The 19959-nt window shown below is 27.4% G+C and overlaps 3 protein-coding genes across 10 annotated transcripts in view; 2 read left to right on the top strand and 1 right to left on the bottom strand.

Annotated features, from left to right (window-relative positions):
- The window catches only part of LOC111690893 (neurexin-1), a 30006-nt gene extending 21285 nt beyond the window's left edge, over positions 1-8721 (top strand). For all 8 annotated transcript variants that reach the window (XM_046949720.1, XM_046949723.1, XM_046949718.1 and 5 more), the window contains exon 16: positions 893-8721. In XM_046949720.1, the coding sequence (XP_046805676.1) occupies positions 893-1827 (935 nt within the window). In that variant the 3' untranslated portion in view covers positions 1828-8721. The remainder of the gene's footprint in view (positions 1-892) is intronic.
- A 4449-nt stretch (positions 8722-13170) lies between these two features.
- Positions 13171-14581, top strand: LOC111690883 (probable galactose-1-phosphate uridylyltransferase). Its single transcript, XM_023453471.2, has 3 exons — positions 13171-13368; positions 13426-13595; positions 13669-14581. The coding sequence occupies exons 1-3, from the start codon at positions 13350-13352 to the stop codon at positions 14527-14529; spliced, it is 1050 nt and encodes a 349-aa protein (XP_023309239.2). The 5' UTR covers positions 13171-13349; the 3' UTR covers positions 14530-14581.
- Positions 14582-15978: 1397 nt separating this feature from the next.
- Positions 15979-17232, bottom strand: LOC111690884 (COMM domain-containing protein 5). Its single transcript, XM_023453472.2, has 3 exons — positions 16805-17232; positions 16604-16747; positions 15979-16518 (listed from the first exon to the last, which is right to left on the bottom strand). The coding sequence occupies exons 1-3, from the start codon at positions 17110-17112 to the stop codon at positions 16338-16340; spliced, it is 633 nt and encodes a 210-aa protein (XP_023309240.2). The 5' UTR covers positions 17113-17232; the 3' UTR covers positions 15979-16337.
- Positions 17233-19959: the final 2727 nt, after the last annotated feature.

Below are 19959 nucleotides of genomic sequence, written 5' to 3'. Positions count from 1 at the left end.
ATATAAACGGATTTATTAATTTTGATTGTGTTCAAGAAATATTTTTTTTCGTCTAATATTCTGTGCCCTCCTTTTGCTTTTTTAGCGTTGTTAATACGAATTATTAATGCTATATAAAATACTTTGTTGTTGTCGGATTTAATTTGCAAAAAAGTTTGAGTTTCAATTGTTGGTATTGAAAATTCAAACATATTTCAATAAATACTCTGTGTGTTTAGAATGCACTAATAAATAGACATTATTGTTACTAACACATATTTAGAGTAAGATATTTTTTCACTTACACATGATTAGAAAAAAAAGGTTTATTCTCAAAGACTCTCGCAAAACTTTAAAAATCCATTCCATTTCGGGCACATCATCGCGACATATCTTAAACGACTGTACATCGAGTTCTTGATAAAAAATGTGAAATTTAAAAAAAAAATCGTACTCTCGACTTTACCTCCATATAACTCTCTGGGTGATGGTAAACAAATTTATCATAACTCATATGTTTCTTTTCGAAAAAGAAACCTTAAAAAGTATTGAGGATGTAGAACTTTAAAAACAGTTAAAATATCCAATTATCGAAAGGTTTGAGTCAAAGTGTTTTAAATTCAAATATGTACAAGTTATTTCAAATAACTCCCCAGAAAAGAAAATATTTGTGAATATAAGTCAGTTTCATTGAATTACCATTTTTTTTTGATGGAATACAAATAATATAATAAAAATTATAGGATAGAGTGTTTTATTGTAAAACAAGGTTGTATTTTTCACACAATTTAAATAATACTTAATAAAAGTACCATCTTTAAGTTAGTGAGGGAACTTATAATTTTATAGATAAGCATTAAAGTAAATATACAAACATAAATATGAATTGTAAAACTATTTTATTGAATTTCAGAATCGCATAATGAAGTAACTACGGACAGCAACGCGCGTAGACAGGATGTAACAACTGAGCAGCAACATTCAACGTCCACAACCTCACATACTACAACGCCACAGCAAACTACTGCTTTAAGTACGACTTTAACTACAAGTCAAACGTCGGCACCGACGACAATTATTACATCCTCAACACAACGTATAACTACACCAACTACAGCAATATCAACCACAACAGTAACTACAACGGTCGCAACACCATTGCCCGAAATACGAACGGCAACAACTGAACGGGATACAACCACATTCGATGTCGTTCAGGTATTCAAGCATGACGAAGAGGAGGAGAAATCAAATATTATTTATACACCACAAATCCCAGAAGAACGGCCACCACCTCCCCCGCCCATTCACGAACCTGAACCCGGCCTACCTTACTACCCACTACCACAACCACCTCCACCATACAGCAATAATAATTATCGCCCAAAGGGAAAGGGTGGCCGCATAAACTCAATCGAGGAAGAACGAACCGCTATGATCATCGGTATTGTTGCAGGCATATTAATTGCAGTTATTCTAGTTATATTGCTGGTGCTATGGCTGAAATCGAATGGTGATCGTAATTACAAAACATCCGGTGAGAAAACCATTTACGGTACTCACAACCCGAATGCGTCTTTGTTGGGAAATACTAGCACCAACGGTTCATATCACCAACAAAGGCAACAAACAAATAATCACCATCAAACCCAAGATACACGTTCTCGTTCGCACTCGGGCATTGCAATGCGAAACAATGGCAACACCGACATGTGCAACAGATCGGCGCCGATGAGAGTTGAACGCGTATACCATGACTCAACCGACCATAGTGAAGGTGAGGACCGTCCGGGTTTGGTGAAAACGAAAAAACGCGATTCAAAAGATGTTAAAGAGTGGTACGTCTAAATGACCGAATATTGAAATATATATTTCGCGAATGAACCAAACGTCAAATTAGCAATAAAAAACTGTGCATAACAAAATTAAACTAAAAACCTAAAACTATTGTTAATCACTATCGTTATATTGGGCGGGTTATACTTAGTGCAATAGATAATTATTATACTTATTATAGAATATTATTAAAAAATCCAACCAAAAAGAAAAATCAATAATCCAATATAATGAAGAAAGCAAACACTTAGAAAATGATAAAAACATAAAATAAGAATAACATCAGTTAATGTACAAATAACTCATTAAGATGCAATGAAAATGATAATAAGTATAAAATATTTCAGCGATCAAATTTTTCATTCATAATTGTTGTCTTTTATTTACAATTTATTTAAATTTTTAATAATAATGAAATTGGTGGCTGAGATATTTTATAAAACCAAATATTTTTCAGTTTTCATATTTTTTTTTACACATACACTGCAATAAATTACACAAGTCAACAAAATAATAATAATAGCTAATTCCAATGTATTTTCACCAGCTGAGTTCAGAAATCATTATTAGCTCTAGTAGTTTTTGAGATATTGCGATTTATGTACAGACATTGTTTAGGCCACTTTTTTGAAGTTTTCATTAAATTTTGCAGAACTGGTACTAAATTCCAAAGTATTTTTTTAACAACATACAAATCTGCGCAAAATTATCTTTCTAAACACTATAATCGTGATGACATTTATTACAGTATAACTAGATTTCCTTGCAAAGAAGTTGAAAATTTAGCTGTTTTTTTGTTTTATCGTTATAACAATACTTTGGTATAAATTCATTTGAATTTTTCAATAAAGTACTACCAACACAATCTAATAATATTATTTTTCGGTTAAAATTGGAAATTCGTTATAAACGCAACGAAATATTTCGTTTATTCATGTTTTGTTTGTTATTTTTACATACTCATGAATTCAAAATATTCATGTCGTAAGTTTTCACTATTCTTTTGTTTTTGTGTCAAAAAGTTTGTCTGCAAATCATTAATAACTTATGATGATACATCATTATGTATTATGATGATATTCATACATTATGTATCATAATGTATGAAGAAATTCTTAACGAATTTCCAATTGTCATTTAATAATTCGGTCAATGTTATATGTTGGATAAAAGAAATCAAACTCGCTTACCTTAAATTAATGTTATAACAATAAAAAAAGTCCGTTATTTAACTTTGCTGCAACACATTCTAAATATCGTGTAATAACTTTCAATATGATTATACTCTAATGATAGATAATTTTAAAACCAACAGCTAACCGGAAATTTTCATTACATAAAAATAAGCTATTTTAATTTAAGACATTTTCAGTGTTGTCTAGTGTTATTATAACTCACTGGGAAATGTAAAAAAGAAGTTAATTCACTCAAAAATTAAAATGTTTATTTCATCACGAATATGTATTTTTTTCAAAAACTGATTTTTTATTGATTAGTATTTCAAGAATAAAATAAGATATCTTTGAAATAAACTTAACATTTTGAAAACGTTGACAAGATGTATTGGTGTTTAATAATACAAGTTCTTTCCCGCATATCTGCAAATTAAATTACTGATTTTGTTCAAAGAAAAACTTCTGAATATATGCATTTGAAGTCAGTTTCCGGTAGGTTAGTGGTTCGTATTCTAGTCTGGTATACCGAAGGTGGTGTGTTCGATTCTCACCTGAGGCACTGGTTAAGATGCGCACAACAGGTCCGATATAGGTCTAGGTGTATTTCTTTCGATTTGATGTAGATGTTTAATAGAAATTTCAAACAACTATAGAATTATGAAATTCTTTAAAAACGTATGAGTTATATTGATTTCTTAACTTTTTCTCAGTGATTTTATTTTCTGTGTCATTACAATCAAACAAATGTTCACTCATACACATATTTATGTATATGTATGTATACATACATACATAAATAAAATACATACACACTTTCAGTTTTACTACAAAATCAAGCATTACACAAATAATAAAAAAATAATAAATTAATAAATAAAAATACTTACTTTAGCTAGCTTTTAGGCACTAAATATTATTAACAACTAAAAAACTTAATATTATCTTTCCCCCATACACCTTATTACGTATGTACTTACTAGTCTAAATAATAAACAATAATACAAATATTATTCTAATAAAGATTGAAAAAGGAACGATTCAACAACCACTCCACCGCACATGATGTGTTAGATCCACGTATGGCGTGGTGGATGGATGCTGTTGTGAATAGTTGTGGGTGTGTTTTACAAGATCTAAATAGAAAAAACCAAGTGAATGTTAAATAATGATAGAACCTAAAAATTAAGATATTGTGCCATAGTAATTTAAGAATACCTACTAATTAACAATTGGTATATTGTATGTATGTATATTATTAAAATTATAATTATTACTATTATTATTATTACAATAAATATTAATATTATAATTGAAATTAATATAATCGATTGTAGATAAAGATTAACTAGTTAGATGTAACATGTATATGAGAAAAAACTATATGAATAATTAACAAAATGCTTTAAGAAAACAACAAATATAATTTAAAAGAAAGAAAGAAAATAATAACAATAATAATGAAAATTGGAATAGAACAGTAAAAACCTCTGAATAATGTATAAGACAATAGAAGTAAATATTTAATTGAAAAGAGAAATGTAAATTATATTAACTATCATTTGAAAAATGTTAGAAAAATTAAAGTAAAAGTCTTATCTAAAATTCTATAACACGAAGTTCCAAGTTGAGTCAAATAATTAAATGTGTTTTACATTTGTTACAATAACAAAATACATGCTAAATTTTCATTTTCTTAAAAATTTTTAATTGAATTGAATAGAAACTGTTAGTTAATAAAAAAGTGTTCATACATACATGCAAGTACATGTAAATATTAACTATTCCTGCCAACGCTTTCTGACACAAGTGTCACGTATATGTATGTATATATATATATACATACATACTTACATCTACTTATTTGGCAAAAATCCAATTTCGAATTAAAAATGATTTTTTCGTTTCACCGATTTTGTTTCATATTCCAATACAACTTTTCCATATTTGATATACATATTCACATATATAATCAAATTTCAGTTTAAGAAACTCTAGTAATTTTGATTGATTAGTGGATAGAAATTATTTGGTTTATTCGGCATTTCAAAATTAGCAATAAGACAAAAACCCGAACAATTTAATATTCTAATACATAGACATTATTTGAAATTAAAATAATATTTGCTAATTGTTAATTGTTGTTTGTTAGCAAAAGAAGTGGTTTTCTAAAAACTATGATATAATCGAAAAAGTGTCTCTAAATAAATACATGTATTAGTATGTATGTTAGAAACAACACCATTACACAGATACCTACACACAAACAAAAACAAAATACACAAACTTACATACAAATAAACATGATCCCCACTATTTAAATAGAAATAAATCTCAACTTAAACGTTTTCTTTAATTTTTTAATTTATTAACATAAGGTGCTGTAATTGTTTATACATACATATAATAATTGTAATAAAATAATATTTAAAAATACAAATTACATTTCGAAAGAATAAATAAATGAGTCAAAAACCTAGTAAGATCTATACAAATATCCTAAAACTATTTAAAAGTTATTATCTTTTTTTAATCTGAATAAAACAAAAAATAAATATTATAAAATTAAAACCTTAAGAGGGATTCAATTTATTAATAGTTCATACAAAAACAAACAATTATTTCGAAGCTTCATTTATATTATACAAATTAAAATATAAAATAAAAATAATAAGAAAAAAAAGATAAACAAAATATATTAAAAACGTGCAGCTCAAAGTGCTTTTGCTTAAATTTTTTAAAAACTTTTTTTGAATTCACATTATGAAATGATGAGAACAGATGAAAAACTGCACAGATTGAAGATTATAATTTCATTCATATACTCATTTACATAATATATTTATATATACATATATAATTTTTTTTTTTAATTTTACAAGCTTATGTCCATGCATATATACATAGGTACATATAATAAATGTATCCATTTCCATTCGCATTTTATTATTCATTTCTGCCAAGTGCAATAAAATTCAATGCAAACAATTTATGCAAAAATTAACACTTTTGAAAGGCAAATCTCAATTTTATATATATTTTATTATTTATTTGTGCATAATTATTATAATACATACTAAAATGAATATTAATTATTTTTTACTTTTTTTACGACATGAGTTGATGTTTTGCATACATTTCGACAATGTATGTCTTGAATAGACTAAATGGAATAAATAAAAACTTGAACATATCAATCAACATTTATTTAAAAAAAAAAACAATGAACAATTAAATTATTAACAAAACAATCGAACATATGTTTACTTAAAAATACTAAATACATATTATGTATTTCCTTTCTAGTGTTTCCTTTTCTAATGCACATTTAATAATTTTTTTTTAAAATATGAAAAACATGTAAATATGCAAATACATTTGGTTGCTTTTATTTTCGCCCAAATATAGATAATTTTAAATTAACAATGTTAAGCTGCACAAGGAACTTTTTGCATTTAATGATAAATTTTTTAATGTATTTCTTTTTGGTTATTAAAAATAAAAGGCATTGTTACAAAATAAAACTAAACCGATCCGTTTTTTTTTCTTAAATAACATCAATAAAAAAATAAAAAAATTTATTGATAGATGATATTCTTATCCCCTTTATAATCGAAAAAGCAAAAGATTTAAGAATAAAACCCACCATTTATTTTTGCAAAATCTAAATATTATTAAAAACATAAACAAAACAACAAACACGCTAAGCTGTACTATGTAAAAGACATAAGAATTTAGAATAATTAAAAAATGTATTCGAAATGATCTCGTAATTTAATAAAAATTATATATACACAAAGTAAAAATTTATAAATCTTTAATATTTTAAGGCTTATAACAAATAATTTTACACAACAACAAACATTCACATACATACATACATACATACATACATACATACATACATACATAAATACACCACAGACATATATATTTCTATAGTCAAACTCAGTTATAATGATTTGCCGACATGGGCACACATCAGATTGTCTCTCTCAAATTCAAATTTTATATAACACTTAAACACTTCAGTAAGACCTGGTTCACACTAGGAAACTTTTTTGGGAAACTTTTGATTTTTGTGTGTGAAAGAAAAAGAAAGAAATATCAACCATCTCTTTCTCTCACACACAAAAATCAAAAGTTTCCCAAAAGAGTTTCCTAGTGTGAACCAGGTCTAAGGAGGATTCTATACCCATCTTAAAGTATACCAACTGGCTTGACATCAGTTTTAAAGATAGTTAAACGAAATTTGGCACATGTACTTCTATTGTGCTAGAGCTTATTGAAAATGGTTAACATCGGTCCATTATTTTAACTAGCACCCATACAACTCAAACTCGAATCTGCAATGATAGGGCCTCATTTTACCCTATTACCTTTACAAGGCCCCTTCAAAATACATATAACTAAAATGTCCACTTAAAAGACTTATTTCGCGATGAAATCAGCATAAATACATTTTATGTTTTATGAAAACTAAATCATTGTTTTCTCATTACTTGTATAGGGTATTTGCATATGAGGTGAGAGATTTTTTTACTGGCACAATCAAAAAACTTAAAATTTGAGACAGCGAATTTAATGTGTTCCCAAGGAGCTTTATGTAAGGCATACACACAACAACCAACCATTATTTTATCAACAAATTTTGACAACTTCAAAACTTTTTTCATTTATTCGTACAACTCTCTCACAACTTTTTACAAAAACTCTATCGACTTTGCGTTTTTGTAAACAACCATCTCATATTGTATATGTAGGGCTTATGAATTTTACTAATAACGAAATCATTCAGCATATCGGCAATTAAAGGTGATTAATACAACAAATAATGATGCTAATCATCTTTAGATTGACTTTACATGATGTTAACCTTTCACCATATACATATATAAGTACATATTTATTATTTAATTATTCTATTGAAAATAATACATATACATACATAGTCACATACAAACAAAGAATCGATTTTTCCATTTCATTTTAAAGTGAGTATTTTTTCAGTCGATTATCGATTTGTTTGATTATTTGAAAATTTATATTTTTTAAATATGACAATGAAGATGATTATTTAATTTCGTTCATCGAAATTATAAGTTTAAGTCAGATTTAAATTATAAAACATATGTATATTTAACACAGTCAAACTTGTTTATAACGAATTCTAGAATGATTTTTGGTATTTCACAACATACTATTTCCTCGAAAATTAGTCAAATACAATTAAATTTTTCAGGTTTTTAATTCAGATATCGACAACGTTATTATATACATTATATGTATGTATGTATGTATGTATGTATGTATGTATGTATGTATGTATGTATGTATGTATGTATGTATGTATGTATGTATGTATGTTTCGGAAAAATTGTGTTAAAATTTTAGTTAAACTGGAAAATTTAAATTATAGTAGAATGAAAGCATAAAGTGTTATATACCATTAAAATGTACTTTAGATAAATGCACATATGTATATACATACATACATACATACATATATGTATACATACATATATGTATATGGACATATAGATTATAAGTTGTTGTATTTATTTTTTATACTTTTATGTAGAATTACATTGATTGTCAAATGGCTTCGTTTGTTTTGTAAAATTTATCAAACAAATCTCATAAATATAAATATAAATAAAACAATTTACGTATTAATAAATATTTTTAAAATTCTATATTAAAGAAAAATGAACAGATATATAAATAATAAAAAACAGAACGACTGATTAATTCACAAAAATTAAAGGAAATCATTAAAAAAACAAATGCATATAAACAAATAAAATTAACCAAATAATCATAATAATACTAGAAAATGATTAATTATAAAGAATTTATTGAATAATAAAAAAATAAATGAACAAAAAGAAAAACTTTTATTTTTACTTACATACATTTATACATACATACATACATACATACATACATACATACATACATACCACGAGATCGAGTACAAACCTAGTTTGTTAAAATTAAAAAAACCGACAAAAAAACTTTTCGGTAAAATTTACATTAAAAAGTTCTATATACATGTGTACATACCACAGAAATGGAGTGCAAATATATATTTTCTTTAATATACATATATGTAAGTATACAATTTCCAAAGTATTTGGAGGACAGCAGTTTATGATGTTTTTTTTTTTTTTTAATTAAAAACATTGTATGAAATTTTGAAAACTTAAATAAACTTTAGAACCAGACTCTTAAAAACCGAATATTGAAATAATGGTACCATAAATGTGAAAAATATTGTGGAAACATAAGATAAAAGACATCATGAAGGAGCCATAGACGTGATCGATCGAGTTTTTTGAAGCCACTACTATTGGGATAAGCTGTAGTTTCTAAAGACTGAAGAGAGCACATATTGAATTGTATACAAAAGCAAATAGCAAATGATGAAAACAGTTTTAATTCATATGTGTTTTTTTACAAATTTTGCCGCAATAGTTTAAAATTTTTAAATCAGGAGAAGATCTTTGATGTCCCAGCAAAATTAAAACGAAGTACTTCCAAAAGAATAACATTTATCACCACTTCAAAAATAGCACTAAGAGAATTTGTTTCCTTCTGTGGAAGTGATGTTTATTGACTTCCGAAGAAGCGAAGATAATCCAATTTTGTTTAAGATTGAAGGTATATTTTTTTGTACTGAATTTTTTTTTAATTAAACTTATTTAATTTTGGAGTTGATTGATAAATGCTACATTTATTTATGTTAATTAGTTAATGAAATTAGTTGCATTCTATAATACTACAATTTCACTTCCTAATAACTTAAAAAAAAAAATAATAAAAATTACTTCCTGAGAATGACTTCATATGTAGTATATTTGGAATCAAGTAAAAAGAACATCCGTCCTATGACAAGCCTGTGTTAAAATCATCACTTCTTCAGGTATTTTTCAGTACTTCCATGGAGTAAATTCTACTTCTTTTTCGCTTCTTTGGATGTTCTTTTTTTGCTGGGGTGATACCAACTCAGAAGTTCAAAAAATGTTAAACAGAAAGAAAGTAAGGAAGAGTTAGTATTAAGATACTTGTAGAGCCGAGAGTTCATATAAAACTACAACAAATAAAAAAGTCAGACATTTGCAATTACCATTTTTGACAATCACGAACCCAGTGTGATTGGAAAGCCGGATGAAATCAGTACATGTATTTATTAACGAGGTAAATGGAAATCTAAATACACACAAAACTTATAGAAGACTTGTTTCTGTTCTATTTAAACAGAGTACTAAAAAGTTCGTTCTTAAATCAATGGCCGTGTATGGTTTATTAATGTATTTTGGATTCATATTACTGATCATACAAAAATACACAAATATCAAATAGAAATTTGAAGAACGAAAAAATACAAAAATTGGGATAAATTATTTTCTTGGGGATACTTAGTAGTAACAAAAAGTATAATTTCCTCCCTTCTCGCCCTAGAATAGACTTTTTCGAGAATTAAGTTTTATTAATTGGCCAAGAAGAATTACACATTGCAAATGAAATAAATAAAATAAAAAAGACTTTGTGCTTAAATCAATATACCACAGAGAAAACTGAAAAGATACTTAAAAAAAATTATTAATCTCTTTTTAAGAGTAGATACAGATGCATTTAAATTTATTTTTTAAAAAATCCTGTTTTATAAGTTTTTCCTCTTCTCTCCTTAGTAGATCAACATAACCTTAAACACATCTACTGTCGAAAATATTATCTAGGTTTGGCCGTTTGGGATGTTAAGTAAGTAACACAACTCTTTTATATGTATAAGATTGATAGTAATGTTTTACGCCTTATTGGTAAGATTATTTTCCCTGAAAGGTAATATTGCTCTTGAAAAGCCAAAAAATGTTATTTGAGTGGCATTGTTTTCGAATAAATAAAAAATTTCATATAATTTTCCCGAATGTAAACTTTTTAAAAGATGTTCGGTACGGGTTTCTGTTATTCAATTGGATAAAAATATTAAACCAGTTAGTTTTAGGGCCAATCTTTAGGTGAAGGATTAGGAATTGAATTAAAATTAATCCTTAAAAGTGGTTTTGAGTATGGAAGTTGTTTTTAGTATTTTGTTTGCACCCAACTTGAGCAAGATAAGCAAAAACGTAAACATTTAATACAAATAATTGATACAGTTCTTACGAAAAATAAGCATTTAAATGATTGATTTATCGATTAGTACAGGGATTTCGCAATATATTTTTATAACCTTATATAAGTTTGTCATTCCGTTTGTAATTTCTATAATATAATTTTCCGACCCTATATATATTCTGGATCCTTATAGATAGCGGAGTCGATTAAGCCATGTCCGTCCGTCTGTCTGTATGTTTGTTGAAATCAGTTTTTAGAGGACCACAGATATCGGCGAGATCCGAATCTTCAATAATTCTGTTAAAATCACCAAAATCGGTCCATAAATAACGGAAATATGAGCAAAAATCCGAGACAACCTCTGAAAATTTCATCAAAAATTGAGTTTTTTTATTCATGCTCAAACAGAAATTGCAAAAAACAAAAACAAAATACGCAATCATACGGTAAATTTTGTTATTGTACTCTTGCTTATAAAAGCAAGAGCGTGAGCAGCAGAGCAAGAGTAGCAGAGGCAGAGCAGCACTAGTGTGTTGTTATTGGCTAGAAACATGAAATTAAGTACGTGGTGCCTGGCTTAAGTTAGAAACCATAAAAGGGAATTTTTTGGTACTTTTTCGTTTTCCAAAAGGTACTTTTTGGATTTTCTATAATATTTAACCTAGAAATATGAAATTAATTATGTAGTGTCTGAATAAGGTGAGAACCCATAAAAGGGAACTTTTTGGTACTTTTTCGTTTTTCAAAAGGTACTTTTTGAATTTTCTATAATATTGAACCTAGGAACATGAAATTAAGTATGTAGATTCGGAATTAGGTGATACTTTTTGAGTTTTTTATAATAATGAACCCAGAAACATGAAATTAATTATGTAGAGTCAGAATTAGGTGAGAACCAAAAATAGTGAACTTTTTGGTACTTTTTCTATAATATTGATTGATTTATATGTAATAAAATTATTTCATATAAAATTTTTTGAAACAAATGCAAATCAATATTAAAAAATTACGACATACTGCGATACAGCCGTACAACACAGATTGTGAATTGGAGAATTGTTTTGATAAAAAACAGTAACGTTTTTCTGTTGTTTTGTACGGCAACACCGCGAGTATTGTGCTAAAAACATCAAAGGGGATTAACATCAGAATCAAATTATTTGTAGATTAACTAATCTGATTATTAATTAGCATTTGTTCGCCAACTCTATAGACCGTTATTATGGCGGGTTTCAGTTAAACTAGGCTTAAATTGCTGTTAAATTAAACTCGGAACAAATTTAGGTTGACTTTAACCGATTATTGTATTTTTCAGTTTTGGATCTAAGATCAGTTAACTTTGTTAGTATTGCCAACTTATCAGTCAAAAACATAAACAATGAACAGCTGTTTTTTGCAAATATCACTTTGGTAAAATGTAGAATATATCTAGATAAAAATTTAAAACAATTATAATATCGATAAAAGAAATCAGAAAATTACTATTTAAGGACCGAGTAGACTACACAAGCGGCTTGTCCAACATACTACATGCATGCAAGCCTGTTGTGTAGTACAATAAGAAAATTTTGATTTTTACACAAACGTATTGAATTTTTGTCAAACTGTTTGTTTGTAAAAACGTGAAAAAAATCGGTGTTTGTGTAGTGTATATTGGAATGAATAACGTATGTTTGTCAAGCAACACAAGCGGCTTGGGCCTTTTATTAAAATATCAAGTTTTTCTTCTTCCGAATTCATTATTTGATCGTTTTTGTTGATTGTGTGTTCTCACTTACAACTTAGGTTTAATTGGCCAACTTTACTGATTACAAAAAAACACAAATCATATATTAAACTAGGTTTAACCAAAGAATGAAGATTATCTTTATCAGAAAACCCCGCCCTTAGAGGCTTTTCTTAAAATACGACCAATTCAAGGAAAATCGATATTTTTTGGACACCTCTAGTGTACGCTTTTACCTCGTTAACCGAACCCAATTATTCGGTCAGACAATATTTTTTGAAAAAGTAACTGATATTCGGTCGTTGAAGATATTTGCAAACCTCACAACAATATAGTTGATAAGAAAAACAAATTGATAAAATGCACAAACACTTAAATTCTGAATTATTGTGATGGGTATTAAATGGTAAACAATTTGCACTATATTAGTTGATGATTATAGAATGTCATCTATAAAATCAAATGTGCTTTAAAAACGTTCACTTAATACATAGAGCAGTATCGTTGAGAAAAGAGATATGGATTTTATTCCAACGGGTAAGTATTTACGAGTTATGCATACAAATAACATCTAACCAAGTTTCAATATTTAAGAACATCAACATAGACGATTGAACCCTTTGACAGGACAGTGGGTACTTGTGTGTCCCCACCGAATGTTAAGGCCCTGGTCAGGACAACAAGAGTCGCCTCAAAAAAATGATTTGTTGGAATTCGACCCAACTAATCCGCTCTGTCCGGGTGTTACAAGACCTAATGGTGTCGTAAGTAATATCAATATATATTATCAGATTACTTGATCTTTTACAACGTAAGATTATCTTTCGACACTTTTAGGTAAATCCTGCTTATGAAGGAACTTTTGTGTTCACTAATGATTTTCCGGCATTACTGGAAGATATACCGTCACCACCAGAGAGTGATAATCCTCTTTTTCAATCCGCTGCTGCTAGAGGTACTTGCAGGGTAATGTGTTTCCATCCTAAATCTAATCTTACTCTTCCTCTAATGACGCTTTCATCAATTGAAAATGTCATTAATGAATGGATTAATCAATACAATGAATTGAGTCAGAAATATACATGGGTGCAGATATTTGAAAACAAAGGGTCTGCTATGGGTTGTTCGAATCCACATCCGCACTGTCAAATATGGGCTTGCTCATTTTTGCCTTCCGATCCAGCTATTAAAAATGAAAATTTGCAGAAGTACTATAGACAGTATAAGAGACCATTGTTGGATGATTATGTTGTCAGAGAAATAGATCGAAAAGATAGAATTGTAATTCTAAATCCAGATTGGATCGTTGTTGTTCCCTATTGGGCTGCATGGCCTTTTGAAACAATGATTATATCGCGTAATAATAATAAACGCATTAATGATCTTACCGAACAGCAGCAAAAAAATCTGGCCAAAGTTATGAAACAGTTAACAACTAAATACGATAATTTATTCAAGTGTTCATTTCCCTATTCGATGGGTTTTCATGGTGCACCCTCTGGTGATATGTCTACAGACGATGATAGCCATTGGACTTTGCATGCCATTTATTATCCACCTCTGTTACGATCTGCAACTGTAAGAAAATTTATGGTGGGTTTTGAATTACTGTGTCAATCTCAAAGAGATTTAACAGCAGAACAAGCAGCACATCGTTTAAGAGAACTAGATGGCGATAATCACTATTTGAACAACTAATTATATATAAAAATTCTCGTTTTTTTAATAAAAAATTGCATTGAAAAAATAATAAAACCCCTTATTTACGTGTAAAAATCTTTACAAATCAGACCTAGAAAACATAATAAAACAAATAAATTATTGAATAAAACTGCATACCTAAACTACATACAACTTTTTAGTTACCTTGGAAGCTTTTGCTTTTGCTTAAGAACTATTTTTCGTATAGCATTTAAATCACAAAATATTAATTATTTATTTCAAAGTAGAAGTGTATATGTATATATATATATATATATATATTTTTTTTTTTAATTTTTGTCATTAATTTTCACAATTGTCCATACATTAATGTTTTAGTTTAAGTTACAAACATAACTACTTATTTGTTCTAATATTTGTCTATATTAATTACTAATGTAATTTCAGTATTTCGCTTCTATAAATCGCATTCGAAAATACATATGATACAAATTTTTTTTAGTGCTAAATATAAAATGCGATTTAGATAATTCGACTCAAACTATTGATCTTTTCAATACACAGAACAAAATTTCAGCATAAATATTATGAACAGCTTTCATTGACTAAGGTTAATAATATTTAAGAATAAGTTCCTAAATAGTATGTATTTTTTAATTTTATGTTTTTAAACATAATTTAGAAGCCTTGACTTAAAATATTAAACATTTTTTTATATTTTTCTATTTGTTAAAAAATTTTTGAAATTTTCTTTGGAATTTTTTTTTTATTTCTTTATGATTTTTAGATTGCGCGTAACTTGCATTTGTCATAATAATTCGCTAATATGTTATTTTCTAAAAAATTAAGATACTAAAAGGTAACGGAAACTTATTGAAATTTTTTATAAAAAGAAATGAGTAAAAAAAATCTTTCATGTACAAATTCATACATTTATAAACTTTTAATATTCTGAATGAAAATGGTTCAGGCAAAAGTCATGTTTGATTCATACGATTTATAACAAAATGTATGTAAATATTATTTTTTCTGTGTATGAAAAATTTCATAAAAATATTTTTTTAAGTTTACATTACATAATATAATACATTTTTCACTTTTTGCATTAAAAAAGTAATTTATGGAAAATTGAAATTACACTATTTTGTTATTGAGTGTATAGTATAACAAATGTACGTGACGAATCTTTTTTGTATTTCAATATTATAAAAAATTTAAAAAGTACCCTTTGAAGAAGGAAAAAGCCCCCTTGCATATGTTCTTTCTTATTCCGGGTCCTACATGCTCAATTTAATGTTTTTAGGTTCAATATTATAGAAAATTCATAAAGTACCTATTAAAGAACAAATAAAAAAAATACCAAAAAGTCCTGGGTCGGACTTACTTGGGCTCTACATTTCATATTTCTAGATTGAAAATTCAAAAAATACTTAAATTATTTTATAGAAATTATAAACGGAATGACAAACTTATATACATAAGTTATATATTTTAATCGCTTTTAATCATTTCTAAGAAAAACATCCACTCTGTAGTATTTATAACATTGTACATCTTAAATAACTTGATACTTATAGGAATATATTTAATATATCGTTTTAATTGTAATTATGCAAAGCTCTTATTAACGTTCAAGAATACCACATTAGAAGCCGAAAATATTGTAGCGAAAATATATATCGTAATTCCTACAAAATTATTAGTATTAATTAGAGCTATTTATATTTTTGGTAACGATATGATACTATAACAGCATTACAACTACATATATGTGTATATCTTTCTGTATGAGACACTTATAAAATTATGTAAGTAATCTTAATAAAGCTTTCCATGAAACATTCTTAGAATTTTTTCATTACTGCACGCTGTTCTAGAGCCTGGATTTCACTAAGTAAAACGGCCACATTGTAACGTAAACGATGAAACATTGATAACGGTAGTTCAAGAGTACGATAGCGCCCATCTGATAACTGAAAGTGCAAAATTATTGTTGGTGTGACAGCAGATGGACCACGCGACAGTCTTCACAGGATGGGTTAATATAAGAAGGAAATAGATAAATAAGTATGAATATTTATATCAATACTACATAACTTTTTTAGTATACCTCTGATGTAATGATATATTGATACGCCATTGCAAGTTTTTGGCACAGGAACGTATCATTTTTGCTTCAACAAAATTTTTTGTAAGTGAAAAACGATGATTGTGTAAAACTTTTGTTAAGTCATCTATGCAATCGTCGCTAAATCTATAGAATATCGTCATTTTAATAATTTTTTTTATCAATTAATTGTTAGTGAATCACCTTAGATCCTCCTTTAAACAATCTCTTAATTCTTCCGGCTTGACAGTGCCCTTAGGGGTGCGTAAAAATATTTGCATTATTTGTAAAACAGCAGCGAAAAGTTCGCAGAAATTGTCGGGAATGTTATGTCCAGCATGAGTAAGTTTATTTAATGCTAAATCCAGAACTTCCGGTGAACATTTGCTGCTTTCAATATAATGGACCGACACCTGAATAAGGACCCTCATCACGGGTTTTGTTAGTTGAGGAAAATATTTTACATATGGTCTTATAGTTTTGACAACTGAGTAACGAAAATTACTTGACATTTCGAAGATGTTTTCTACAAAAAAATTATAGTTTTGACCGATTCCCAACTAGACGCTGTATTCTCAAATTTGTTTGTTTTTGTTTACAATTTCTTCAATAGAAGGCAAGTTGCCAGAGCTCTGCGCGGACAAATATTAACGGCGACGGCTTAAAATCGACTGTATGCCGGCTAAGTTCTTAATGTATTATTACTGTAAAATTATATGTTAGGATTTTTTTTTGGTTTTTAATATTTTAAAAATTAATGAAAATCGCTTATTGTATACTATTTATGAAATTTTCAATTATAAACAGGTGGAAAATACATAAACAAATGAAAACTCAAATGAAATTAAATTTTTATCTATTTAAATAAATATGAGCAAAATAAACTGGATGTTTTTAATTAATAATTTATATTTATAACAATTTGACACATTTGTGTTATTTTCCTACTTTTTTCTTTTATTTAAATTTTCAATCATAGTTTAAAAAATATATGTTTGTTTACAAAATTTTTACTGAGAAAAAAATATCCAGTAAAATCAGAAAATTCTCTATCAACGAACTGTAATTTTTATCGCTCACTTATTCTATCGTTGCAAGTTTTCAAAAGTACGCGAACGGGATCCAGTAATAATTGTTGCAAATTGTTACAAATTGTTACAAATTATTGTGTTCGCGAACAGACCTGTTGTTTATAATAACGAAACAGACCAAAAGTTGTGGAAGAAATTATACAGGGTTGGATAAAATTTTTTTTAAAATTAATAACAAATCTCCAAGTTTTACACCGATCGGACTATATTTGACGGTCAAATTTTGACCCTATAATATTACATAGTATATTCAGTAAATCGAATCCGAGCAAATTCCTCGTTTAAAAAAGAATTCGCATAAATTTTCTCTTTTTAAAAACGAGTACATAAATATAGCGGAAAGTAAATCCAGGACACACTTAGAAAGGTGACTGCATCACTACAACACTACAAAAACAACATGTATTGTGTTTATGTACTAGAATCAGACTAGTGTCAATTTTTATGGCCTATAGAGCTTTCGATTATATTTTATTGCTACACTGGCATTTTTCCTTTATAAAAGGCGTGACAACTCAAAGGAATCTAAAGTCGGCATAACAAACACCAATAGTTTGCCCAAACAACATCTATATAAGACGAGAGCCTAGCCAGGCTATATCCTCTAGGTCCGTGAAGACATTTTCTGCGATAAATTTGTTTAAAAGGGTAAATATTCGGCCACCATACTGTTTGGAGACAACAAGAGCATGACTGATGAAAGACACACCACACGATCTTAACTCTTAGTAGGAAAATCCGATAGATTTCAATAAACACTTTTGGGTATTAAACCGCAAACAAAACCCGTCTTGAAATACATTTTCATCATAGTTAATAACAATTTAACTAAATTAAACTCAACACTTGCGTGTTTCTTTGCACAATGACCCTCGGTATAGTAGCATAGCATACAATTTTATTAATTTCTAAGTTCAATTATTATAATTTTTTTAAAGAATAACTGATTTTTTGCAAATAAAAAAGTTTGGCGCGAAAAATTCTAGCAGAATTTCTTTTCGCAGAATTGACATCAACTTAAAATACACATATTCGATATCCTTGCCTTATTGAATTAAATTTTAAATTAAATAATTTTAAAACACCCTGTGGTTTTTGAATTGAAATGTGGTTTCTGAAATTGAAAAATATGGAATTGCCAGAAATTGAAATTTTAAAGAAAATTGGAATAAATAAATAATATTTGTTTTAATTTTCTTGGTTTGTGCTCAAATAAACGAAAACTGAAAAAGTTAACAAATTATATAATACTTAAGAGCTTTTTATAAAAGCTAAAATAATATTGTTTTTTATTTTTAATTTTCCTTTAAACAAATAATCATTATTTTTTGAGTTTATTTGTTGCTCACTAAATATGTAGTTATTATTTTTTTATTTTTCGTTCAGAAAATTATTTTTATAGTTTTATTTTTTGAATGAATTTTGTTCAACATAGTAAAAAAAATTAAACATCTGGTATTGTGATAATACCTCCTTATAAATACGTCGTGATTATGTCATTTTCATGTCAAGAATGAGAGTAAATGTTAGTTAGGTTTGCATGTAAGTAAGTATCAAGAGAAAAATGAGTGCACCACCATCGAAAAATAACTGCATTAGGGCCATTCACACCTGCTGTAATGTATTTTAATTACAACATAACTATAGTTTAACTTACGTTTTATTTTGTAAAACGAATTACAAATCATAATAGCATTATTTATAGATGAAATATGTATGTGATTTTAGGTGATTTTCGGAAGCGTACATTTACGTTGGTAGTATGATTTTCATTCAAATTATATTTACATGTACAATATCTAGTGTTAATACCGATGTATTTAAGGGAGTTATTAACGATAAACTTATTTTCGTAGGGTGTTATAGGAAATATTACAAGTAATTTTAATTGAAAACCTCAATTGCAAGTAATTGTAACTTCAATTGCAAGTAATTGTAATTGCCAAACTTCAACTGTAATTACAAGTAATTGTGTATGGTTATTGGTCAATTACACATTGCAAGTAATTGTAATTGGTTATTACTCAATTAAACATTACAAGTCATTGTAATTGACCATGTAGTGAGTTTGTTATCATATCAAGAAGAAATATATATATATATATATATATATATATATATATATATATATATATATATATATATATATATATATAATATATATATATATATATATATATATATATATATATTATATTTATATAATTGACGGACAATATTAGACTTTTAACTCAATATGCAAAATTGTGAATGGGATAAATGGTAGAC

Source organism: Lucilia cuprina, chromosome 4 (assembly GCF_022045245.1).
Source record: "Lucilia cuprina isolate Lc7/37 chromosome 4, ASM2204524v1, whole genome shotgun sequence".
Taxonomy (NCBI): domain Eukaryota; kingdom Metazoa; phylum Arthropoda; class Insecta; order Diptera; family Calliphoridae; genus Lucilia; species Lucilia cuprina.
The sequence above is the reverse complement of the archived record's forward strand: the minus strand, read 5'-3'. Positions and strand labels throughout refer to the sequence as shown.